The 27,406-nt window shown below is 37.9% G+C and overlaps 1 protein-coding gene across 14 annotated transcripts in view; it reads left to right on the top strand.

The window, feature by feature from the left end:
* LOC140501552 (palmitoyltransferase ZDHHC11-like) overlaps nucleotides 1-27,406 on the top strand; it is a 194,807-nt gene that overhangs the window by 79,744 nt on the left and 87,657 nt on the right. For 7 of the 14 annotated variants that reach the window (XM_072605323.1, XM_072605318.1, XM_072605324.1 and 4 more), the window contains one exon: nucleotides 38-259. The exons of 1 other annotated variant lie outside the window; for it this stretch is intronic. In XM_072605323.1, coding sequence (XP_072461424.1) covers nucleotides 38-259 — 222 coding nt within the window. The remainder of the gene's footprint in view (nucleotides 1-37; nucleotides 260-27,406) is intronic. 6 more of the 14 variants (XM_072605315.1, XM_072605316.1, XM_072605314.1 and 3 more) reach the window with 1 other exon arrangement.

Raw genomic sequence — 27,406 nt, 5'->3', positions numbered from 1 at the left:
ATGTTAGGATAATTAGTCTTCCTTTCCTTTCTTGCAGATGAGCTTCTGTAAGAGGAGTTTAAGACGGATAATGCCTGAGAATCTTCCAAAAAAGTCTAAATCAATCTCCCCACCCAACCTTTCTAGGGTGAATGGCTGGTCTCCACCCCTCCACTCCTTCCAGCTCATTGCTTGGACAGCCTACGTGTACATGATCATCGTAGCATTTGGATTGTTCATTCCCTTGCTGCCATATTTTTGGAGGAACACCACCTACATAGTATCCTTTTTGTCTATAATTTCAAAGAAGATCTGCCATTTTCTAATATGAAAGGGTTAACTACCCAATAGAGACATGAAAAGGAGTAAATTGAAATCAGGTTAGATATTCTTAGGTGGATACAGATCACAATGAAAACAATATCATTTTCCTTGGCTTTGGAGGTCACCTATCTAAGAGTTGGAGATTTTTTCCAAAATTAAAAAAAACCCTGAATTTATGTTTTTTTTTTTTACTTATTACCTTTGTTTCCAAACATGTACCCCCTTCCAACATAACGATATCTTTTGTAACAATATTTTAAAAAATAAATAGAAGAAAAGCAATTCAGCAAAACCAACCAACATATCAATTGACTTTGACTATATATATATGTATATATATATGTATTATACATATATATATACATATATATATATATATATATAGTGCTCCAAACCCATAGTCCTTCACCTCTACGAAGAAGGAACTTACATTTCCTCATCTCCTCTCTAGGAACAACCTCCCTTGCTATAATTATATGTTCAGGTTCATATTTTTCATTCTTTCCATTTACATTGTTATATTCATTAGGTATATTGTTTTCCTGATTCTGCTTACCTTATTCTGCTTCAGCTACTTTATCTTCCTGTATTTCTCTGATTCTTTACATTTATTTCTTATGACATATTAATATTTCATTTCATTCACATATCATATTTTGTTTACTTATTCATCACTGATGGGTATCTATTTTTTCCTAATATTTTGTTATCAATATGAAGTACTGGTATGAATATTTTGGTACATATGGGACCTCTCTTTTTATGTTTGGTGTTCTTGGGGTGATTGCCTAGTAATAGGCTCTCTGAATGTGGATAATAGCTCTAGAGCTGGAAGGGACCTCAGAGGCTACCTAATTCAATACCTTTATTTTACAAAAGAGGAAACTGAGACCCAGGAAGTTTAGGTGACTTGCCCAAGTTCACACTGGTAGCAAAGATCAGAGATAAAATTTGAACCCAGTTCTCTGCTTCTAGCATCAGTGTTCTTTCCTCTTTGTCATGCCTCTGTCAGAGAACATTTTAGTCACTTTTTAAGAAACAATTTAATTTCTGGAATGATTGAGGCATTTCATAGTTCCATCAATAATTCATTACTTTAGGCTATCTTTCCTCAGTCTTTCTGATTTTGACATTTTGTTATCTTTGTCATTTCTCAGAGTATAAGATGAAACATTTAAGTTTTATCCTGAAATTTCCCTTCCCACTTAATCCTACTGCTGGAAATGGAAGGAAATTTCAGGATACAATGGCACAGAGACTAAGCCCTTGGCTTTGAGTGTCCTTGATGTCAACTGAAGAAGGTTACAAAGGGAGTTGATGGGGCTTAGGTCACTTACAATTCTTTCAGTGTGAAATAGTGGGAAAAGTGCTTGATTTGGAATCAGAAGACTCATGTTGTATTCCTACCTCTGCTGTTTACTTATGCCTGGGCAATAATGACTTGAATGGCCAAATCATTTTATCTCTCTTGGTTCTCTCTCTTGGTTCAGTTTTCTTATCTGTAAGGAACAAGAAGAGTGGTATCCAAATTGTTTTTCCCTCCTGCATTTGTTTATGAGTTACTTTATACTCTAGAACAGTAATGTCAAACTCATATAGCAATGCAGGGCAGTAAACAATACATAAAGATCCCTATAGGCTATTGAATTAGAAAAACACTCATTAACATCATCTATGTTCCATTGTAGTCTTTATTTTATTTTATTAAATATTTACTTATTCTATTTTAATCTGGTTTGGGCCAGAAACCTGAGATTTGCAGATCACAATGTGCCTTATAGGCCTCATGTTTGATACCTTTGTTCTAGCACATGGTCAGTTTTTGTAAGGGTGGGCTGTATAAAGCTCAGAAATATGTACGCTCCCTTATATTCTCATCTAATAATCATGATGTCTATAATTAGAAATTTACATTTCTAAAATTCTATTATTTGCTAATTTAGTTCTTGTTTATATTTTTATTAGATTTGTCTAGTTCTGAAAGGGAGCTCTTCCAGGTCCTCATCTATTATAGTTTCATCATACATCTTTCTCTATAGTTCAATTAGTTTTTCTTGTAAGTATTTAGATACTCTATCCTTCAATGTATATAACGTAAATACTGGTGTTATTTTATTATCTATGGTACTTTTAAATAACTTTTTTCTGCTTATTTGGATTCCCCTAAGGCTTAAGAAATTGTATTTCCATCTTTCAGTTTAACTATATTATTCTGTATGTTTCGAATGTATTCCTTATAAACAACATAGTTTTGGATTCTGTTGCCTAATCCATTCTGCTATCCACCTCTGTTACATGAGTAAATTGATCCCATTCACATTCATAGTTATGATAATTATGTTTTTCCCTACAGTATAAACAACTTTTTTTCCTCTCATTCCCTCCAACCTTCTTTTTACAAACAAATAAAAGGGTGGAAAGAAGTGAAATGAGATTCTACTATTTATCTGTAAGTGGAGTAGGTTGATACTAATCATTTGCCTTACTGCTCTTTACTTAACCTTTATTAGAATTACTAGTTCTTGCATTTTGCTTCTCTTTTTTAAATGCCCCCTTGATGGATATTATATTCTCTCCACATTTCTCTCCTTCCTCTTAAATTAATCTTTCCTACTCCCTGTCCCTGCCTATTTCCCTGTTGAATTTCATATATTTCTATACCTATACTCTCTGTGTGTGTATTATCAACTATCCTTTAACCAGTTTAGTTAAGAGCAAGATTCACAAAATGTCCACTCTCCTCAACTCCCAATTCCATATTTTTAGACTTCCATGAGAAACAGAGTCCTTCCCTCTTGTTTCTCATTTCTCCCCTAGTATGCTCCTTTTCCTTTGCTTTTCTTTTCTCTCCTAAAACCAGCAAAACGGAACAAAATGGCCCTTAAGCCCTGTGTTTGTCTTTTTGAACTTGGCTTCTGAAAATATATTTTCCTTTCTTCCTCTTTTAGAATATCATCACCTGATTTTATATCATTTATCCTATTCTAATGGCTCAATTTTATTTACTTTCCTAGATTTCATTTATCTTCTGTGTTTTTATTTCAAAGATTCTACTCACCTCTGATATTTTCATCAGAAATTCTTGAAGTCTTTGCTCTATTAAATATCCATTCTTCCTTTGTAGCTTTATATTTAATTTTGCAAGATATGTTATTGTTGGCTATAAATCTTTTTCTTCTTCCTTCTGGTATAACATATTCCAAGATCATTGAGTTCTGTTTATTTCAATCTTTTGTTTTCATTGCGTCCACTACTATTTCTACCTTCTGTTCTAAGCTATTTATTCTCCTTCTAGTTTTTTTTTTTCCTTAATAAAACAATATAGTTATCAAGAGCTGGTTCAACTAACTTGTTTTACAGATAAGAGAACTGATGCCCAGGAAGGTGAAGTGACTTTCTCAGAGTCACACAGATAGCAAGTGTAAGGAATGGAATTTGAATTTAATCCTCAGACTCTAGAGCCAGTGCTCTTTCTATTGTACCAGAGAGTTATAATTTTACTTCTTATCTCTTAACTTCGTTTCTTCTATCCACTCTTATAACCTTGTGAACAATCCATTTTCCCCTGAGTCTATGTGTAGAGTTACTCTCTTATTCTAGTTTTACCTCTTGCAATTCTCCTAACCATATTATTTAGTTATGGTATTTGGAGGTTTTCTTCTTTTTTCTTTCTTAATGTATTTCTCTGTCTGTAGCCTCAATTCCAGAACTGGAACTTGGTGCCTGCCCAATCAAACTTTACCCAATCTGGCACTCTTGTATGAAATGGCTAAGCTTAAGCTCTGTCTCTGCTGCAGTACAGATGCTGTTGTTACTTCCCTGCTATAATTCTTGATGGAATAATTTAGTCCTGCCCCAGTGCCTGTCCTCTTCCATAATGCTGGTCTAGATCAGATTGTTGAATCATAAGTTAAGGCTGCCTCAATATCGAACACTATTTAACTTTGTCTCTTGGTAGTCCAGTGAGTACAATGGCCTTTCCCCCGTCTCTACCTCATTATGGAGTCAGTATTTGGTTTTTGTCCCCTGTTGTGACCCTGACAAAGTCTGACCAGATATTGGTGCTTATATTGGCTTCAGACCTCCTGGAAGGACCTGAGGAGCAGGCTGCCTGGGTGCCTCAACCACTTTTATCTGCTGAAATGTACAATGTATCTTCAACTGGTTCTTGCCAGGTGTCAGAGAATCAGACTAGCTTCAAGCCTTCTGGAGAGTTCTGAGCCCTGTCTTTCTCTCCTTTACCAGTCACTTACTGGGAAGTAACTTCATCTCCTACCATATCTCCAATAGGTCAGTACCGAGATCCTAATGGTATCAAGCCTCATGTAAAGGCAATTGTACTATATTTAGGACCCCCCTGAAGGGGCTTCTACTAGAGTGCTTAGAGGCACTCGTCTCTCTTCTGAGGTAGTCCTGAATTGGATGGAGAAATTTACTAGTGTTTTGCTTAGGTTAAAGTAAAATTTTGTTTCATCTGCTATGCTTTTTCATCTTTATTGCAGTGTTCCTCAAGAGATATGGACTTGGTTAAAATCTTTTACAAAGTCTTTGCTAGGATCTTTGTCTCCAAACCTTTTTCTTTTTAATCTCTCCCACATAGATATCAGTCAAAATGTTTAGCATGGACCCCCAATATATGTATATTTATTTATTTATAAATGATATATAGGTTCTGCTACACTAATATGCTACATAATTTAATTAAAAGCATCTCTATTACTTTTCTTTTTTGTCTTCCTCCTTGACTTTGACTCATGCCTTTTCTCTCATTGTCTCATAGACTGAGTAAAAGACCTTCAAGATCATCTAATCCAATCTTCTCATTTTATAAGGATATTGAGACCAGAGAAGTAAAATAACTTGCCTGAAGTTAAAAGATAGCAAAAGAGCCAAGATTTGAAACATCCTACATATATACACTTATTTACAATCATATGCATTTCCAGATAGTCAATCTGTTGTTTCTGAAAGTCATGTTTCCCATTTCTCCTAGAAGCAATTGGGTGAATCATTTCAAGGCATTATGTTTTAGTGGGGGAAATTCTGAACTTGAAATGAGAAGACTGGGATTTAGTTTCTAGATATGACATTATCTATGGGCAATTAAATTTAGCTTTCCAAGCCTCTGTTTCCTCATATGTACAATGGAAATAAGAATACATTCACAATCTACTTCACAAGATTTTTTTTGAGGGAAATATTGCATAAATCTTAAGGAATTATGAAAATGAGAGCTATTTCCAGCTTTGTATACCTTCTGTGCGGACAAAGCAATCCCAACGTAAGGCAAAAGAGGGTGTGTCTGAGAAGACACCAGTTCAGTGTAGTTTCCATCCTCCCTTTAGCCCTCTTCCTGGACATGTGATTTTTCAGAAGGTAGTCTAGAAGAAAATAGTGCATGTTATGGTCAATTGCAAGCAAACATTTAAAAAATGTCTATTGCTGCAAGTCATTGTCCTAGATATAGGAAATATGAAGATAAGACTTCACATCTGTCTTCAAGGAGCTTACAAGAGACATGAAAATCTAAAAAAAAAAAAGAATCTGAATACGAAAATTGCATCTGAGAGATGCAAAAAGCAGTGACGCACTTTCCAAATGGTACAGAAAGTGAGAACCTAAACTGTAAGGAAGAAACCCTTACCTCTTTGTCTTCCCCAATCTTCCCCATGTGCTATAATAATGGTCTGCTGCTTCATTACTTCAAACAACTCAGCCTTTTCTGTCCCACTAAAGAAAAATGAATCAGACATCGTAAGGTTCAAAACAATCCTTAATATGCTGCTTCAATCATTAGCTGTCCTTGTGGTTAGATAGCACTTCTGGTTTTCTAAGCTCTGAGGGACCTTTTAGTACATGCTAAACATCCCCTAAAGCTTCTCTTTAAGGACAACTGATAGGTCCTTCCTTTTCTGGATGGGAGAAAATACCCATGGTACCTCTACCTTTGAAAATATAGTGAAAAGAACAAGGGACTTAGAGTCTGAAGAAATGGATTTGAAACCTGGCTCTAACATTTACTAATTGTGGGACTTGCATAAGCAAAATTACTTAGCCACTCTGAAAGTTCTCTTATTTTTCAAATCAGGCCTATAATAATTTTATTTTTATTTTATTTTTAATTTACTTATTTTTAGTTTTCAACATTCACTTCCGTAAGTTTTTAATTTTCTCCCCCTTTTTCCCAGCTCCTTCCCCAAGAGTGCATGCAGTATGATATGGCTTTACATATACATTCCTATTTAACACATTTTTGTATTAGTCATGTTGCATAGAAAAATTATAATGAATGGGAGAGAACATGAGAAAGAAAAAACAGAAGAAAAAAAAAAGAAAATAGTCTGCTTCGCTTTGCAATCTGACTCCATAGCTCTTTCTCTGGATGTAGATGACATTTACCATCATGAATCCTTTGGAATTGTTTTAGGTCCTTGCATTTCTGAGAAGGGTTAAGTCTATCAAAATCAGTCATCTCACACTCTGGCTGTTTCTGTGAATTATGTTCTCCTGGTTCTGCTCCCTTCACTCAGTATCAGTTCATATAAATCTTTCCAAGATTTTCTGAATTCTACCTGTTCATCATTTCTTATAGCATAATAGTATTCCATTACATTCATATACCACATATTATTCAGTCATCCCCCAATTGGTGGGTATTTCCTAAATTTCCAGTTCTTGGTCACTGCAAAGAGAACTGCTATAAACATTTTTGTACACCTGGGTCCCGTTCCCATTTTTATGATCGCTTTGGGATACAGCCCTAGAAGCAATATTGCTGGATCAAAGGGTATGCATATTTTTATAACCCTTTGGACAAAGTTCCAAATTGCTCTCTAGTATGGTTGGATCAACTCACAGCTCCACCAGCAATGAATCAGTGTTCCAACTTTGCCACATCCTCTCCAACATTTATTATTTTCCGGTTTTGTCATTTTAGCCAATTGGATAGTTGTGATGTGGTACCTCAGAGTTGTTTTGATTTGCATTTCTCTAATCAATAGTGATTTAGAACATTTTTTTATATGCCTATAGATATCTTTAATTTCTTCCTCTGAAAACTGCCTGTTCATATCCTTTGATTATTTATCATTTGAGGAACCTATAATAACTTTACAACCTACCTTATAGAGAAAGCAGCTAGCATAGTGGATAGAGTGCCAGGCCTGAAGTCAGGAAGATTCCTCTTCCTGAGTTCAAATCTCAGATCCTTATTAGTTGTGTGACCCTGAGCAAGTCATTTAACTCTATTTGCCTCAATTTTCTCATCTGTAAAATGAGTTGGAGGCAGAAATGACAGACCACTCCAATATCTTTGCCAGGAAAACCCCAAATGGGGTCACAACTGAAAAGTCACTAAACAACAAACCATGTAGAGTTGTTATAAGAAAAGTACTTTGAAAACCTTAAAACACTGGAGAAAAATACAAGTAGATCATTTTTGTGTTTTTTGTGTTTGTTAGGGTTTCTTTTTTGTTTGTTTGGGGGAGTTTTTTAATATCATGGATGGGGTTAGTCTTGGGGAAAAACTGGGTAATAAGTGAAATTTCTCCTATCCAAAAATAGACCATTTATAAGTAGATGATGTCCAGACTACATGTGCCTCCAGGTCTAGTGTTTTTAGTCAACAGGTTGGGAGGACCTGATCCTGCAGGTTTGGTTCAGAACTTCTGTCGTCATCGGTGCTATGGGAGCCAGATGGAGAGTCCCTACTGAGATTCAGGGAGAAATGTTCTGACACTCTTAGCAGGACCTAGAAGGCATTTTCTTCTAGAAATAATGATGGTTAGTTGGAGATCAAGTCACTCTAGATAGTGTATTTTTGCAAATAGCTGAACTTTAAACACTTTATCTGTTAAAAGAAACTTTTTCTACAAAGTACCATCTACTTCCTTGTTTTCTTATACCAAGATTATCAAAGATAATTTAACCCATTCTTTTTCTTACAGACTCAGGCAACATCATGACCAACAGTCATTGTGATGTGTCTTGGGTGTAATTGTGGGTTCTAATGCAGAGACAGTCATAGATGTGAATGGTTTTTGAACATATAGAGAAAAGCCCAGAAATGACACTTCAGCTTGTTTTCTTGGGGAAAATTCCTGATGATCTTGGTTTTATAGTCATTTGACTCTTTATCGCAAAGATAAAGTAAAGTAGGGATTGATGTCTTCTAAGATCTCTTCCATCACTGGGTTTCTATGATTTCATAAGAATGCATAATATGGCCATGATTTGCAGAATTAGCATACAAAGGGAAAAAGCAGGCTTCTTCCAAATGGTTTTCTTTCTCTCCAAAAGTTCTTTATCTGCTCTGTCCTACTATTATTTGACTTGTGATTCTTTGTTCAAAACATTATTTATGATTTCTACATCACCCCCATGGCAAATGACAGCATCTCCTTCTCAGCTTACACCTACTCATATCTCATTCCTACTTGACTGTTGATAGAGTTTGAAGGAATGTTCCTCACTCTTAGAGGAATTTATTCTGAAGAATGAGTCTGGTTTGAGGATGATTTATTCCATAGCCTGGAAAGTCTTCATCATCATGAAATATCTCTGCAGACATACCCCCTTGCCCTCACCAGATCTTTTAATGTTTCTTGGATTTTTTTTTTTTTTTACTGAGAACCAGTCACACAAATCAGTCTGGGGGCTCAAAATTTGGCCAGTGCATCATATGGCGCTGTTCCGTGTCTTCAGATGACAGCCTCTACAAAGAATTTGGGCAGCTGTCTTTTTTGAGCCAAGACATGAATTTGTATTATACAGATCCATCAACATAGTCCTGTATTATCTTTTCCAGGTCATATACAGATAAGAATTTTCTCACTTAAGTTTTGCAATATCTTCTTATATGCTTCAGTCCTTTTTGCTTTGCCTGAGTAACGATTAGAATGGATGATATAAGAGGATCTACCCCACACTTAAATTTGCTGTGATTTTTGTGTATGAAGGCTACAATACTTTCATATATTAAGAGAGTTTTCCACAGTAAAATACACAATGAATTCCCCCTCCCAACTGAACCGGGGTGGTTGTTGCACTGCCAGCAAGAACACATGGTACCCTGATGCCTTCAGGTCTTCTTGAGGTTTATGAGAAGCATTTCCTTTGGCTTTGAGGTTGTGCCCTGAAGGCCAGGGGCCCTTTCCATATGATTTTTCCATACGTATTGTCTCCCATATTAGGTGAGGTCCTTGATAGCAGAGACTTGTCTTACTTTTCTATGTGTTTCTCAGAACAATGCTTTTGCACATAGTAAGTGCTTAATAAATGCTTTGTTCATAACACAGATAGCTCTGTCTCCTTTCTCCAACCCAACCCCCAAGAGATAGTTTATGTCAAGAAGGACATGACTTTAAGTGGTACAATGCTGGTCTATTCCAGCTTTCCTCTTTTTTGGTAAATGGTTCTTTGCTGTCATAGAGCTTAAGGTTCTGGAGAGTTAAGGTTTACAATCTTAGTAGAATACTTCAAGAATGAATCAAATAGGCTGCTATGGAACAACCTAAGAATGCAACCACCATTTAGAATACTGTTCCTATGAGAAAATGCCTTTTGGGTTACAAACAATCTAGGGAAGGGTTTTTGGAAAACAACCTGCTAGTAAACTAGGTGACTCTTTGTAATAGTGGATTTGAGGCCAGAGTAAACCATCTTATTCCCCCATGATGCTGAGAACACGATGAATCACTTGTCTTACTTTCTCTAGAGTTGTACACCATGTTGTTTCTAAGGAAATGATTGATTTTTATCTAAACAGCTCAAAAATTTGAATTGGACTTCAACATTATGAAAATAATGCTATTGTTAGTCATGAACAACTATAAGCATCTAGAGTCTCCTGGGCAATTAGGAGCATACAGAGTATTCCAAAAGTCTTAGAGCAGGTTTAAGTTTTGAAGCTGTAGATAAAAGCTGACAGTCCTTTGCCTCAAGCAAATTACTTGCTAATACAGCAGAAGCTCATTGACCAAGCCGATGTTACCCTGGTCAGAATTGTAGCCCTGGATTTAATTGTTAATTCTTCTGCAACACTGCCCTTTGGTCTGATTTTATATTTAGCAGTGTTTTGGATTAGATTCCCTTTGGAGGGTGGTGGAAGGGTCTTTTAAATGGTGAGACAAGGATAATAAAATAGTTCATTGTGTCTTAAAGTTGGACAGGACCTTAGAAGGCATCTGGTCCATTTTCCTACCCCATGCAAGAATCATCTCTCCAATATCTCAGACTTGGAACTGCGGGCTTCCCAATGTCATGATGTTTCCTGGTCCAGAGATAGACAGCTCTTAACTGAAGGAACAGTCTTACTTCTACTGGGCTGAATCCCACCCTCCAGAAAAATAAAGAGGAAGTCAAATGCTTCTCCCTTGGCTATCATATCTCCTCTTGTTCTGCTTTTACATGAGAAGTGGATAATAATCATTGTCATAAATACTGGTTAAGCCACATTTTGACAATGGAGAGGCACTTGGCTCACAGCACCTTTAATTTTTACTAGCCAGACATATTTGCAGGATGCCATGACAACTCATTGATTTTTCATCCATAAGTCTCTCCTGCTTTTCCAGCTCCGACACTTACTCTCTCTCCCACTTTCCACTGCCATTGTTCCTGAGAAGAGACCACCCCACTGCTCCCAGGGCCAGTGCTTTGCAGCTACAATGGACCTGAAACATGCCCAGGAGCAATGAGCCTGGGTGCAGGGCACTGCTCTGCAAACATCCATCAGGCTCTCGGTGAATCAGCAAACACTGCCTACATGCAAAGCACTCTGCTAGGGTACAGAGATAGGGAAATAAATAAGGGGTACTCTCTGTCTTCAAAAAGAAGGTCATAGCTTTTTTTTTCCTTCTTCTCTTAAATGGTTATTAGAATGAGGTAACTAATCCAGGTGGTGTACTGGATAGAGTTCTGGACTTGGAATCAGGAAGACCTGAATTCAAATCCAGCCTCAGATACTTTCTGACTATGTGGCCTCAAGAAAATCACTTAACTTCTGTGGGGCTCAGTCTTCTTATTTGTAAAATGGGGAAAAACAATAGTACTTACCTCACACTTGTTGTGAGGATCAAATGAAACATTTGTAACGTGTTCTGCTAACCTTAAAACTTTATATGAATATTAGCTATCATCATCTTCCTCTTTATTATCATTACTGTTAATAGAATTACCATTTTTATACAGCTAGATCATACAGTGGATAGAGTACAGGGCCTGGAGTGAGGAAGATCTGAGTTTAAATCCAGCCTCAGATATATTAGCTGTGTGACCCTGGGCAAGTCACTTCACCCTGTTTGTCTCAGCATCTGTAAAATGAGCTAGAGAAAGAAATGGCAAACCACTCCAGTATCTTTGCCAAGAAAAACCCAAACGAGGTTACAAAGAGTCAGACATGAGTAAAACCAACTCAACAACAACAAATATATTCTTTCACTCCTATCAATGTCCCAGAGAGAGGGAGCATGCCAACCTGACTTCCCTAGCTTGCTCTGAAATAAGGATCACAGATAGAATCATTCTCATAAAGTCCAATTTGTATACCAAGAATCTGGAAGTTACAAGTCTTGAGAGAAACAGGTGTGACCACTAAGGCAGAGTTTGCTAAGGCACAGGAAAGACAAGGAACTATAGCTTGGATCTACCTAACTCTGATAGATACTGGACCCCCTCCTCCTCTAGGAAAATGAATTGGGAGCATGCCTTACAAAGCGGTCCTGATATTAATATAATCATGGCCTTCTAGTGCCTCTGATTCCAAGACATTTTTCTAGACACTGTGGATATGAAGAAGCATTAAATACAACTCTGCCCTCAATGAGCTTATACTCGTAAGTACAGTTATTTACGGATATAGAATGGACTCATCAAAAAAGAAAAATAACATTGCACAGTATTATATGCTAAACATGTAATGAGGGGTATAGACAATAAGAACCTCTGAGGAAGAAAAATGACTAAAGCCACTGAAGAAAGAAGAGTTAGATTTTATGTGGTAATGGCAAAAGTACTGGACTTGGAGTAAAGACTGGTTTAAATCCCAAATCTAACAATATGACACCAGGTGGTAGAGGGAAAAGAGCCCTGGCTCTGGAATCAAGACCTGGATTCAAATCCTGCACTGATGCTTAAGACCTAGAGGACCTTCAGAAAAAAAACAGAAAAAAAAAGACACCATAAATATTTTTGTACATGTAGGTCCTTTTCCTCTTTATTTGATCTCTTTAGGATACAGACTTAGTAGTGGTACTGCTGAATCAAAGGGTTTTATAACCCTTTGGGTATAGTTCCAAATTTTCTCCAGAATACTTGGACCAGTTCACAACTCCACCAAGAATTCATTGATGTACCTATTTTCCCACATTCCTTTTGTAATTTGTAATTTCTGATAGGTGTGAGGTAATACCTTAGAGTTGTTTTAATTTGTCCTTAATATGATTAGGAACAATTTTTCATATAACTATAAATAATTTTGATTTCTTGTTCTGAAAACTGCCAATTCATACCATTTGACCATTTATCAGTTGGAGAATGATACTTATATTTATAAATTTGACTCAGTTCCCTATGTAATTGAGAAATGAGGTCTTTACCAGAGAAGCTTGCTGTAATTTTTTAAAATATTATTTCATTGTCTATAGTATCTTTTAGTAAGATATAATTTCCCTGATTATCTTTTTTAACTAGGTCTATTTTTGCTTTTGCTTTGTCTGAGATCATGATTGCTAACCCTGTCTCTTATATTTCATGAAACATAACAGATTCTGCTCCAACCCCCTATTTTAACTCTGTGTGTGTCTTTCTATTTCAACTATGTTCTTATAAAATACTTATTTTTGGATTCCAGTTTCTAATCCCTTCTGCTATCTGCTTCTGTTTTATGGGTGAGTTCATCCCATTCACATTCATAGTTATGATTACTGTGTATTTCCCTTTGTTCTATTTTCTCCTGTATATCCTTCTTTCTCTCTCTCTTTTTAACCTTTCCCTCCTCAAAAGTTTGTTTTGCTTCTTACTATTGTCTCCCTTTTATTACCCTTTCCACCTTCTGTTATGCCCTTTCCCTCCTACTTCCCTGTTGCATAAGATAGATTACTATTCCCTACTTCATATGTATATACTCTTCCCTCTTTGAGCCAATTCTGATGAAAGGGACGTTCAAGTGTTGCTTACCACCCCCACAACCCATTCCCCTCCCATATAAAACTTCTTACTGGCATGCCTCTTTTATGTGAGGTAACTTTCCCTATTCTCTCCCTTTCCCTTTCCCCAGTGCATTCCTCTTTTTCACCTCTCTTCTTTTCTTCTTCTCATCTACTCATATCCATGTCCTCAGTCTATGTAGACTTCTCCTAACCACTCTATAAAAATAGTTATTAACTTAATGTTAAAGCCTTTTTGGGCTTACATCTTCCCATAAAAGGATGCTACTGAGTCCCTTTTGATTTTATTTTCAGGTTTACCATTTTGTGTTTCTCTTGAGTCTTGTGTTTGAATATCAAATTTTCTGTTCAGTTTTTTTTTTCTTTGTTTTCATCATGAATGCTTGAAAGTCCTCCATTTAATAAAATATCCATTTTTTTCCTGAAGGATTATACTTAGTTTTACTGGGCAGGTGATTCTTGATTGTAGTCCTAGTTTTTTTGCATTTCAAGCCCTCCACTCATTAAATGTGGAAGCTGCTAAATCTTGTGTAATATTGACTATGGCTTTACAATATTTGAATTGCTTCTTTCTGGCTGCTTGAAATATTTTCTTTTTGACCTGGAAGTGCTGGTATTTGGCTACAATATTCCTGGGAGTTTTCATTTTGGGATCTCTTTCAGGAGGTGATCAGTAGATTCTTTCAATTTCTATTTTACCCTCTGGATCTAACATATTGGGGCAGTTTTCCTTTATAATTCCTTAAATATATCTAAACTCTTTTCTTATCATGGCTTTCAGGTGGTTCAATATTTCTTAAATCATCTTTTCTCAATCTATTTTCCAGTCAGTTGTTTTTCCAGTGAGGTACTTCTTATTTTCTTCTTCTATGTTTTCATTCTTCTGACTTTGTTTTATTTATTTATTTTTTTGATGTCTCATGGAGTCATTATCTTCCATTCACCAAATTCTAACTTTTAAAGAATTATTTTATTCAGTGAGCTTTTGTATCTCTTTTTTATTTGGTTTATTCTGCTTTTTAAGGAGCTATTTTCTTTACTGAATTTTTGTGCCTCTTTGATTTAGCCAATTTTGTTTTCTAAGGTATTATTTTCTTCATTATTTTTGGCACTTCTTTTAATGAGATATTAATTCCCTCTTTGTAATTTTCTTGTATCACTCTCATTTCTTTTCTTTTTCTTATTTTTTAAAAGAATTTATCTAATTCTTTTGCTCTTCTAGGAACTCCTGTTGGGCTTGCATCAAATTAGCATTTTTCTTTGAGGTTTTGCTTGTAGCTGTTTTCACTTTAGTATCTGAGTTTTTGTCTTGGTCCTGCCACAGTGGTAGCCTTTTATGGTCAAGTTCTTCTGTTGTTGTTGTTTGTTCATTTTTCCAGTCTATTTTTTTTTTTTTTTACTTCTAACTTAATGTTAAAGTTGGTTTCTGCTCACCTTGGGGTAAGGAGTCACTGTACCAAGCTTCATGCTTTTTTTTCACTCTGCCATTTTCAGAGCTAATTCTGGGAGTCTACAAGGTTTCAATGCTTCTAAGGTGGTATGATCTAAGGAGAAGTGTGATCACTCCTCTCTTGGTTTGTGCTTCACCCAAGAAGGGCCCCTATGCCCTTACAGTCTCTCTTCTACAGTAGCAAGCACTAGTATTCTTCTCTGCCTTGGAACTGCAACGAGTCCCTTCTCCCTTGTGACTGACCATTGCTCCTTTCCACTTTAGAACTGCAACCTAGAACTGCATCTGGGCAACTGAGCTATGAATCAGTGCCAAGTCCTACAGGTCCATCATGAGGGTCCTCTGTAATCTCTTTGTGACCAGTTGTCAGAAAGAAAACCCCCCTCTTCTCGTCTCTGGGCCTCCTCCAGAGGTTGCTACTGTCACTTATGCAGGCACTTCCAAGGCCTGCTGCTGATGCTGCCACTTTGTGTGCCCTAGGCTAGGGCCACCCCAGTGTCATAGACCTCTCCTTCCAATCTCCTAAGTTGTCCGAGGTTAGAAAAATGTCTCACTCTGATCTTTTGTTGGATCTGCCACTTCAGGGTGTGATTTGAGACATTATTTTAATCAATTTTAATTATGTTAAAGTCATTTGGAGGAGAATGTTAGGAGAATTCAGGTAGGTTGTTGCCTCTACTCAGCCATCATTGGCTCCCCTACTCACTTTTAAACCCCTTATAATTTGGTTTCCAACCCCATTGCTCAACTGAAACTGCCCTCACCAAAGTCTCAATGACTGCTTAATTTCCAAATTTAATATCTCCTTTTTAGTTCTCATCCTGCTTGACCCCTCTGCAGTCTTTGACACCATTGGCCACACCTTCTGCTTAGAATCTCTCTCCCTCTGGGTTTTTCATGACATTACTTTGACCTAATTCTTCTACTTTTCTGATCAGTCCTCAGTTTTCTTTGTTGTTGTTCAGTTATTTTTCAGTCATGTCCAACTCTTCATGACTCCATTTGGGGTTTTCTTGGCAAAGATACTGGACTGGTTTGCCATTTACTTCTTCAGCTTATTTTACAGATGTGGAACTGAAGCAGACAGGATGAAGTGACTTGCCAGGGTCATACAGCTAGTAAGTGTCTGAGGCTGGATTTAAGCTTTGGAAGATGAGTCTTCCTGACTCCAGGCCTGGCACTCTATTCACTGCACCACCTAGCTGCCTTTGAATTTTCTATGCTGGATCACTATTCATGTATTGCTTCATATGCATGGGTATATCCTCAAGGATATGTCTTGGCTCCATTCTCTTCTCTCTTTATATTCTCTAGGTAGTCTCATCAGCCTCCATTGGGGCAATGATCATTATGCAGTTAACTCCTAAATATAAAGAAATATCTAAATCCATATCTACATCTATCTATCTATATCTATATTTATATATCTTGCACTCTTTTCTCTCCTTTGTTCCAGATCTATATTACCATCTCTTCCTAGATATCACAAAGTCGTTTTAAACTCAACATGATTCAAACAGAAGTCATTGCTGTATATTTTCTACTAAACCTGCCCATTTTTTTCTAACTTCCTAATTTCTGTGGAGTATACTACTATCTTTAAAGTCACTCAGGTTCACAATCTCAGAATCACACTCAACTATTCCCTTACACCATGTATAATGATCTACTTAATTATGTGGGATTTATCTTCACAGCATTTCTCACATATTGTCCAGGTTTGTAAACTCAGCGTAGACCTCTCACTCCAGCATACCCCATATATCTGATCAGTTGCTAAATTTTGTCATTTCCACCTCCACCTTGCTAGTTTCTACCTCCTCTCCACCTATAAGACCAGCACTCTCATTCATGCCTTAATCATCTCCCTCCTGGAAGTACTGTCAGAGCCCTTGATCTAGTCTCCATAGCATACTTCTCCTTTTTCTGATACACCCTCTACAGAACTGCTAAATTGGTATTTCTATAGCTCAAGTCTAATCATGTCACTCTTCTAGGCAAGAAATTTCAGTGGCTTTCTATTATCTGTAGAATAAACTACAAGCTCCTCTATTTGCCTTTAAAAGCTTTTTATAGAGCACTGACCCTTTAATCAGGAGGACCTGAGTTCAAATTGGGCCTCAGATACTTGACCCTTACTAGTTGTATGACCCTGGGTAAGTCACTTGACCCCAACTGTCTCGCCAAAAAAACACAAAACAAAAAAACAAACCAAAACTACTTATAACATGAACCATTTCAGCATTTTTTCCTATTGGTCTCACTTTCCCTTCCCCTGAAACATGTGTTCACAAATATACACACACACACACACACACACACACACACACGCACACACGCACACACGCACACACGCACGCACACACACTCTATTTTCCAGCCAAACTGGCCTACTTCTTCTTTTGTGTTTTTACACAAATATTACATGCTCTACTTCTTGCCTTTCCATAGCCTATCACTTATGCCTGAAATGTCTTACTTTCCCACCTCAACCTCTTGCAATTCCTTTCTCCATTCAAGGTCTAGTTTAAGTGCCATTTACTATAAAAGGCCTTTCTTGATCATTTCCACCCTGCCCCTCCCCCCAAGCTGTCATATGTTTCCCATGTATAAATTACATTTACTTATCTGGATATGTTCTCTTTTCCCTTGCCCTCTCTCCCAAGTAGAATGAATACCTTAGGTACTTACCAAAATCCTTTTTGAATTGTATCAGAATCAAAGATACCAGTTAGGAGACAACTGCCATAGCTCAAGAGTGAGGTAATGAGGTCCTGTCTCTGAATGAGGTCAGTGGGAGTAGACAGGATGGATTTGAGTCCAGTGTTCTGGCAGACACCTTGGGAGTTAGGATTTCTTCTACCTCTGATCCTGGGAGGGCATGACTGTGAGAGCTCAGCTAGTAGTAGCCAGAGCCCAGTAGTAAAAGACAGGCAATGCTGTTTTGGTATTTTAAACCTGGTGATGAACAACCCCTTTAATGATCAGAGTGAGTCAGCTGAGACCCTTTGCTCCCATTTGCTCTACACTCAACCCTGACCTGCTTCTCAGACGTCCCCTGGTTAAATCTGTTTCTCCAATGTTTTATTTCCCTTTCTGACAGTCTCTCCACTTTGGGAGAAATGACCAGCTCTCTAAAAGTTCTTGGCCCTACACTTGTATCTGATAATTAGTTCTGCCCTTTTTTGCAGACAATAATGCAGGTAATTTTTAATTTTTTTTTTACTTTATTATTATTTTGCTGCAGAAGGGGAATTTAGCATGATATCGGGCAGTAACATAAAGCCTGAATCCTGGTATTGGAATCACTTGGTGTAAAAAAAAAACCTAAAACTGAAATAACAACAAAAACAGAACTAAAAGAACCCAAAGTCACTGGGCTGTGGGCAACCACTGAGCTCAGACTAGAATCATCATGCTTTCAACTTGGGACCAGGTTGTTCATCTTGGTGTTCTCCACATCCTTGCTTCATGTTTCTAGGAGAGCTTCAACAAAGAGTTAGGATTATTATCCCAAAGAAAAGAACAGAAAAAACATCTCATGTGTTTTTCCTCTTATGATGAACCTTAAACTTCCCCCTTAATTCTGCCCCTAGAGTATAGTGACCCTGCTGGCACAAGGGCAGAGAAGAGACAACCTATTTCAAAACTCCAAGGTAAGATGAATCCCCGCAAAAATCCCTAAGGTGCTTCTCTGTTGTGATGCTTTGTTTGAGTTTTCTTGCAGCAGGGAAAGGTGAATAGCAAATCCCAAGAAATGAGGAGTCAGGACAGGTTACGGGGAAGAAGAAAGGAAGAGGTGATGGTGTAAATTGGCACATGAGAGGCAGTGTGGGACAGTGGGAAATGTGCTGGGTTTCAAGTTGGGGGACCTGGGCTTGAATATTAACTTTTCCACTTTCTACCTGTATAACCCTGGACAAGACATGCCAACCCTCTGGGCTTTTATCACCTCATCTATAAAATAAAGCAGTTGAATTAGATCTTTAAGCTCCTTTTCAACTCTAAATCTATGTTTCTAAACCATAGAATGTAAACTCCTTAAAGGCAGGAACCCTTCCTTCCTTCCTTCCTTCCTTCCTTCCTTCCTTCCTTCCTTCCTTCCTTCCTTCTTCCTTCCTTCCTTTCTTTCTCTCCTTTATTTTTCTCCCTTCTTTCTCTCTCATTTTTCCTTCTCTTTTTCATTCTTCCTCTCTCTCTCTCTTTCTCTCTCTCTCTGTCTCTCTGTCTCTCTTTCCACCTAGCACTATGCCTGGCACAAAGGAAATAATAAATATGCCTGTTGATTGACTGAGGCAAAAAACAAAAACCAACTCCATGGTAGCCTGGAATGAGGCCAGTTGTATCAAATGAATGTAAGCTTTTCTCCTCCTCTTGCATCGACTACAACATGCCATCTTCGGCCCACAATGACAATGAAGGTTGATCATTGATATTATTTTGACCACTAGAGGGCTCCAGTATTGTTCCAGAAAGAGGCAATGAACACTCACTGCTAGGGATAAATTTTGTGCAGCAAAAGCACGTTAGAAAAAGTTTAAGAAACCAAAGACCCCCTTTCTCTTTCGTGTGAAGATCTAGAATTCAAGAAGTCAAGCCCAAGGAACTATTTGTCCTGGAAAGAAAATCAAGACAAGTGCACACACGGATTTCTCCCCAAAGGATCTGGCTGAAAATAGGATTGAAAAGAGATCACCAATGAAAAGAAGTCTTTCACATGGGAGGCCAGAAGCAAGCACCCTACTCACAACAAAAGCCTGAGCGAAATTCCAATGGACAGCAATTTTCCAGTGTGATTTCCAATTCTCCATCAAGTTGGGTCCTGTGTGAAGACCAGTGTGCTCTCAACAATTGTACTCAACCCTATGTTATCACGGTGTACGGTATTTATTTTTCTTCCAAAGTGAAAACAGGCATGGCTTCTTGATTTAGCAAAGTACATTATCTATGATGAGCTGATATCTGGTATAATTTTATTTTGTCTGTAGAAATCACCTCCCTACAAGATCATTGTATTATGGCCTCGGGCAAGCAAATGAACTTGGCAGCAACTGTTCAGAAATGCATGGGGAGCAGAAAAGACAGCTGACTTTTTCAGCAACATGGTACAGCTTTGAACCTAATGAGGACATTTTTGTACAACTTGCCCTTAAGTCATTTGATAAACCTTCAGTTTGCCATTTTCAACTTTCAATGGGAACATTTGCTCTGGGCTTGTTTTTTCGGATCTTCTTCCTCTGAAATAGGACAGGGGAAAAGGTTAACAGTGTTACGAAAGGGAGTGTATCAATAGACGGGTAATTTATTCACTATTTGTTTACTAAACACAGATTGTTGCTAGGATGTGCTATGGTGTCAGTCTATCATTCTCATAACAGTGCAGTGACTGAAACTGCTGAAGCTGGAGAAAGAAGCTGCATTTCTTCTTGGAATGAAAATCAGTGAGACTGGTTGTAGTGTGGCTTAGTTCATTCACTCCGAGGGATGTGCCTTAGTTATACCCAAGATATTCACTAATGTCATGTAGAATCTAAAAGTAAAACTATACCAAATGAAATGTTTCTCTTTCCATTATGATTTATTACACTTTAAATTTTGTTATTCTCATTGAATTCATAATAAATGACGGCTGAATGAATGCTGAAATTAGTAGTTGACTGAATTTACAAGCAATGTTTTTAGACAAAAGAGATGCCCCCCCCCCCCAAAAAAAAGGTTCCCTGTATCATTCAGTGTGTGAGTTGCCTACAGTCAGGAGGAGTGATAGTTTAACTTCCTAAGCATATACTGCTATTGTTTAAAGAAATGTTGTGTCATGCAAGCAGGGTGGAGACAAGGATCTATACTAAAATGATTTTTAAAAACCTTTTCCTTCTTCCCTTCCCCCCTCTGCCACACCCTTCTTAAGTCTGTTTCTTTACCTATAAAATGAAGACATGGGTCTAAATGACCTCATTCCACCTCCACATCTATGATCTGTTGAAGTTAGTTTAATAAACTACTCTGTGAAATGGGTATAATAATATTTGTACTACTCTACATCATACGAGAAAAGCATTTTGTGAACCTTCAAGTGCTACTGAAATACGATTTTTCACTGTTATATGATGGGAGCTACTCTTCCTTCAAAAGAAGAAGCTAGAATAGGATCTTATATTATCCTAGGAAGTTTGTATCTATATTAGCGTTTTTAGATAACACCTATAGGATATGATCAAGAAAGAACAGAAGGAAGGAAAAGATGGGCCGTAGATTTTGACAAGTGCTTTACAAATACCTTATTTGATCCTCACAACAAATAAGTACTATTGCTATCTTTATTGTGTATCCCTACGTTACTGATGAGGAAACTGAGGCAAATAAAGGTTAAATAGCTTGCCCAAGGTCACACAGCTAGTTAGTATCTAAGGCTAGGTCTTCTTGATTCCAGGCCCAGCACTCTCTCTATCCCCTATGCCATGTACCTGACACTCTAGCAGAGGTGGGGAACCTGCAGCCTTGAGGTCATGTGGCTTTCTAGGTCCTCAAGGGTGGCCCTTTGACTGAATCTAAGCTTCACAGAACAAATCCCCTTAATAAAAAAGATTTGTGCTGTAAAACTTGAACTCAGTCAAAAGGCTGCACCCGTAGAATGACACATGTGGCCTTGGGGCCTCAGGTTCTCCACCCCAGGAGGTTTTGCCCAGGTTACTCAGCTTTGTTGTTCAGTCATGTCTGACTCTTCATGACCCTTTTGGGGGTTTTCTTGGCAAAGATACTGGAGTGGTTTGCCATTTCTTTCTCCAGATCATTTTACATATGAAGAAACTGAGGCAAACAGGGTAAAGTGACTTGACTATACATAGTAAGTGTCTGAGGTCAGATTTGAACTCACAAAGATGAGTTTTCCTAACTCCAGGCTCAGTGCTCTATTCACAGCACCACATAGCTGCCCTGGTTAGTCAGCTACATACTACTAATTCCAAGGAGGCACAAGAGCTGACGTTTGGGCTTTGCTTTCGTGGGGATTTTCATGGGGATCTATATCTCTCTCTATGTCTATATATATCGACATATATATATACATATATACATATATGTATAGATATAGACATAGAGAGAGATATAGATATTAAGTAAACATGGATTCACCAGGTTAGTAGTTCTAGAGCCAATGCTTCTCAAAGTCATCTATCATACATTTCAGGATGGTATCCTGAACCCCCAAAAGGGGTTCTTTTTTCATGTGCGAGGATATCCTATAAATATTTGTCCATCTTCCTATGCTGAGAAGAGCGTGCTATTACAACATGTGATGTAAAGGTATTTGGATCTGACTTCTAAAGCAAGCAAACCAAGGATAGCTGAAGGGAAGTAAACCGTGTCCATGCTCTGTCTTGGCCTCCCCTGCAATAGCTTTTTATTCAAATTAAACTAACGTTTTCAGTATTAAGAGGACGGATTTTAGATAATCCCTCTGTTGTCCCCCTCCCCGCGTGGCCAGATTCTTTTAAGTCTGTCTTTTGAGTAGTGATGTCTCTCCTGTGGCCTGGCTCCTGTTATAATGTTTCCCGTGGAGTGGAATTCTGCTCTGAAACAATAAAAGAAAGTATCCCCCAGTACAGGGTGCACACAATGAGATTTCCTGCATCGGTTAAGCAAACACACCTTCTCATTGTACTGCTCAGTCTACATTGGTGAGTGTTAGCTCTCTTTAGAATATTGTTAATTGCTTCCTTGGTAACCAACCAAAACACAGCGTGGCTGCCATTGTCAGAGTTCCATGGGGAGCCGTGGCTATTTTCTAATCCACTAAACACTGCAGTGAGAATGCAGGCTGAATACCGAGCAGTATCATTTGGATGACTGGACTGGTAGAAGGATATGTTTTGAATTCTTTTCATGTCAGAAGAGAAATGTCATGGAATATGTGCTACAGATCTGAATGGAGGACCTCACTTTCCCCTTGGCTTGGCTCAGCTCAGCAGCTCTTGGGTCCTAAATGAATTCTGGTACTTAGGGATCTGAAGGTGGTGATTCTTCACTCTGATGAGGGACAGGGCTATATAAAGAAGAAAATTTGTTAAAACTCTTTCTTCTCCACTCTGCAGACTCTGATTTCATGGACTAAGAAAAGGAGAGAGTAATTAAGAAAGTGGACACTCTTCATCTTTTATTGGCCTTACTCCCTTTTCCTTTCCATGTTAGTGTTACATTTGGTCCATAAGCAGGTCAGACAAATCCTCTTGAGGATTTTCCAAGATAAGCCTCCTCCTTCCAAAATAGGAAGATGGCAAATAACCATAGGCAAATGTTTGATTGAGTTCTAGGGCAGTCCAGCCTTCCTCCATGTAAATTGTAATTAGGGTTTTCCTCATTCAGCCATACAAAAAATATTTCTTGTGACTGTAAAAAACTTCCCTCTACTCAAAAATATTCAGTGGCTCCTAATTGCCTCATAAATTCAAGGCCCTTTCAGGGAACATTTTACCTTTCTATCCTAATTTCATAGAATTCCTTTCACAAACTCTACGGATCTGTCAAATTCTCTGCATTTTGGATCCAGACTACACTTTCACTTATTCCTGGTTTTGCTTAGGCAACTGTTCTCCTTGCCTGGAATACCCTCTATCCCCATTTTGATCTGTTGAACTATTCTTTAGATTCAAACTCAGTTTCTACTTCATTCTGAAAAACTTCCCTAAGTGTCTCCATTGTTAACAAACCTTGACTCCTAGACCTCATACACATCTTGTTTTGGAACCATCTGGTCCATCTGCATATAATATTATGGATTATAACTATGTGAGTGGATACCATGCTATATTAACTTGGTCCCAAAGTTGAAGGATGGTCCTTACTACGTATATGCTATTTTATTTTTATGAAATAAAACAAGCATTTCTATAACAGTAGAATAATAAAAAGATAGTTGCACATGAAACTGGAAATTTATTATGTATAACTCACTTTTCCTTTTAATTGTATAATTTATCATTATAATTATCATTATAATATTTATCATTTGCATTTTTTCTTTTTTCCCTTTTTTCTTTCCTTCTCCTCCTCCTGTCCTAGTGATAGCTTCCACTGGGCACGTGTGTGTGTGTGTGTGTGTGTGTGTCTGTGTGTAAAATAATCCTATACATACTGCTATTTATCAGTTCTTTCTCTGGATATGGATAGTGCCTTCCTTCATATGTCCTTTGTAATTAATTTGGGTATTTACAGTAGTCACAATGACTTAGTCACTCAAAGCTGTTCTTAAAACGATACTGATGTTATTGTATACAGTGTTCCCAAGGTTCTGTTCATTTCACTCTTATTTTGTGCAGGTCTATCCATGTTTTTCTAAGATCATCCAGCTCATACAGCATAGTAGTATTCCATCTCGATCACGTACTACAGCTTGTTCAGCCACTCCTGGCACACCTGGGCTCACTTGGCCCATGTATGCCATTGTATCTTCCCCCAGTGCTTAACACAGGGTTCTACACAGGGATTTGTTTACTGACTAGTAGACACTTAAAAAGTGCATGGTAATTGATCTGTAATACTTGGGAACAAGGGAAGGCTTAATGAAATGGATGGTGTCCTGAGTTAAAGCTTTACATTAGAAGTTGTAAACCTTTTTGTGGGTCATGGATCACTTTGACAATGTGGTGAAGTCTATGTACCCTTTCCCAGAATGCTTTTTAAATAATTGAAGACAATGGCATATTTTATTTAGAGGTCTGTAAAAATAAAGGTGTCACTTTTTTCCCATCCAAATTCATGGACCTCATGAAATTGAACTGTGGTTAAGAACTCCTGCTTTATAGTATGGGGCAGGGTTCAGCAGAAGGTGAAGGTGAAAACATTCCAGACAAAGAAAATAGTGACAGCAAAGGTACAAAGGGGAAAGAACACACAGTGTGCTCAGAGGACAGACTGGCACAGTTTGGCTAGAGCAGATGTGTTTACAAAATGGTTGCTGAAGGAGACTCTTGCCTTCATGTAGTCATAGAAACATGGAGCAGTGTCTTCTCCTGAAAAACCAAAATCTAACCCACTGAATGATTTTTGTCAAACCCTCTAATTTCCTTCAGCCTCAGTTTCTTTGTCTTTCAAGCAAAGATCAAAGTGGCCACTTCTCTTTTATCTTGTGTTCCAGTACATGTTTAGCTTTGGATAAATGTCAGAAGCATAGGTTCATTATTAGGAATAAAGAACACAGAGATGCAGGCTCACTCACTGGAGCTGACATTCTTTGCTTGGAAACTAGGTTCAAAAAATCCACTTCCATGGTTGGTTCACAGAGAATCATTGATATTACTTATTGTCTCCAACTTCCAAATGTTTTCTGGTCTACAATCAAATTAGTCCTAGTCATGTCAGACATAGAGTTCCAAAGAAATTACTTGTTGAGTCAATGCCATGGTGTGCCCACTGATTATCAAAAGCATCTTTAGGTCAGAGGGTCACATAATACCTGAGCTAGTAGAGACCTTAGATCTCACCTGGCGCTGTGGCACATGCAAAAAGCACTATTAACCAACAACGTTGTTTTAATCATCCAGTATGTGCCAGGCACTGTACTAGGTATTGGGGATATGGAGACATACATGAAGTAGCCACTGCCCTCAAGGAACTTACAATTTAGCCAAGGAAAATAAAAAATTATATAACTAGGTATATATAAAAGTGAGTAAATAAACATTTTTAAGCACCTACTGTAGATACAAAAAGGCAAAAGTCAGCCCTAATCTAAAGGAGTTCAGGGTTGAATGGGGGCAACAACAGGTAAACAAATTTGTTCAAAGAAGTCATATACAGGATTTATTTTTATTGAGCAGTTTCAGTCACGTCTGAATTTTCATGACCCCATTTGGAGTTTTGGTGGCAAAGATTTGTCCAGCTCATTTTATAGATGAGGAAACTGAGGCAAACAGGATTAAGGGACTTGTCCAGGGTCTTGCACCTGGAAAGTATCTGAGGCCAGATTTGAACTCAGGTCTTCTTGACTCCATGCCCAACACTCTATCCACCGTGCCACCTAGCTGTCCTATATACAAGACAAAGATGAACAATGATTTAGAAGGCATTACCAGTTTGGGGAGGGTAGGGAAAAAGGAAACATCAGGAAAAGCCTGATATTGAAGAAGGCACTTGAGTTGAGACTTGCACTGAATTGGCCATCAGAAGAACTCAGTTCAGAACCTGGCTATACCATTTACTACCTAACTGTGTGACAAGCCAAGTTCAATTCTCAATGATTATCAGCTGTGTTTTCCTTGTCTGTAAAATGAGGGAATTGAATAAAACAATGACCAGAGCTTTAGCTAATTCTAAATCCATAATCTTAGCCCAACTTCCTCATTTTACCAATAAGAACTGAGTGTTCTCTAGACTATAAACTCAAAGCTCAACAACCTGGGTAAATTACTGCTATTAAAAAAAATCAACACAAGCGTATACCTTTACAAATTCACCAGTGACTTTACTTCCACTTTCATTTGCCTCACCAGTAAGAGAAATCAGCATTTATTTTTACTCTGTGATTCTATGATTTAATGTAGGAAAAACTTCCTACAAAGGCTGCAATATAAATTTAAATTCTAATTCCTACCCCCCCCCATATATTTTTTTTCCATGTCTCCCACCGTCTCATTCCTCTTACCATCCCTATGTGTTCCAGGGGAGGTTATTCAGGATTTGTTACTGTGCAAGAATGACAGGCAATCAAGAAAATGGTCTCTGGCCAAAGTTCCAAGGCCTTAGAAGAAATTAGGGCCTGACTAATGAGGCCTGGACTATGGGCCTAATAAGAAAGTAAATAGACTCTGTATCGTTGTTCTGCTCCATTTTTGTTTTGTCTCCATGGAGATTTGTGTTGGAGATTTGTATTTGTGTTAGCATCGTGGAAACGGAGAGGTGTAGACTTACAAAGGATTTTAGGTCTATCTAGGTCCTAATCCCTTATTTTCCAACTGGGGAAACTGAGGCTCAGAAAAGTGAGGTGAATGGCTGAAAGTCACTCCCAACAGACATGGAAGAGTTGTCACTGGAACTCTGGTTACCTGACTCTCAGAACAGACTTTCTCCTATATTATTCCAGGGAAGGACACACAGGAAAGAAGGCAGTGAGTTTGCAAACTCAGTTTGTTCCCAGGAGAATTCTAGGATGATGTTCTCCAAAATTCATAGGGGAGTCTGTGTTCATCTCCCAATTCTGCAGGCCAGAGACACAATCAGCCACACTAGAGAACTGCCAGGCTTTGGCCACATAGTGTCTCTATGGGGATCCATCAGGATGATATGACCACAAATTAAGAGCCCAGGTCCCACAAACTGGTGGTAGATAATTTACTTTATAGATCTACTTTGTACTTTAAAAGCAATGGTTAGTGCTCTTGTTCCCATAATAATAATGGGGAAATCTATTAGGGAAATGCCTTTATCAGCATTACCCCACTCCTCCTCTGGGACCTGGGGCCTGAGTCTACATTGAAACTTCTGGAATAAAAAT

The sequence above is a fragment of the Notamacropus eugenii genome, chromosome 4 (genome assembly GCF_028372415.1).
Source record: "Notamacropus eugenii isolate mMacEug1 chromosome 4, mMacEug1.pri_v2, whole genome shotgun sequence".
Taxonomy (NCBI): Eukaryota; Metazoa; Chordata; class Mammalia; order Diprotodontia; family Macropodidae; genus Notamacropus; species Notamacropus eugenii.
Note: the sequence above shows the minus strand (reverse complement) of the source record. Positions and strands in the feature narration are given on the sequence as shown.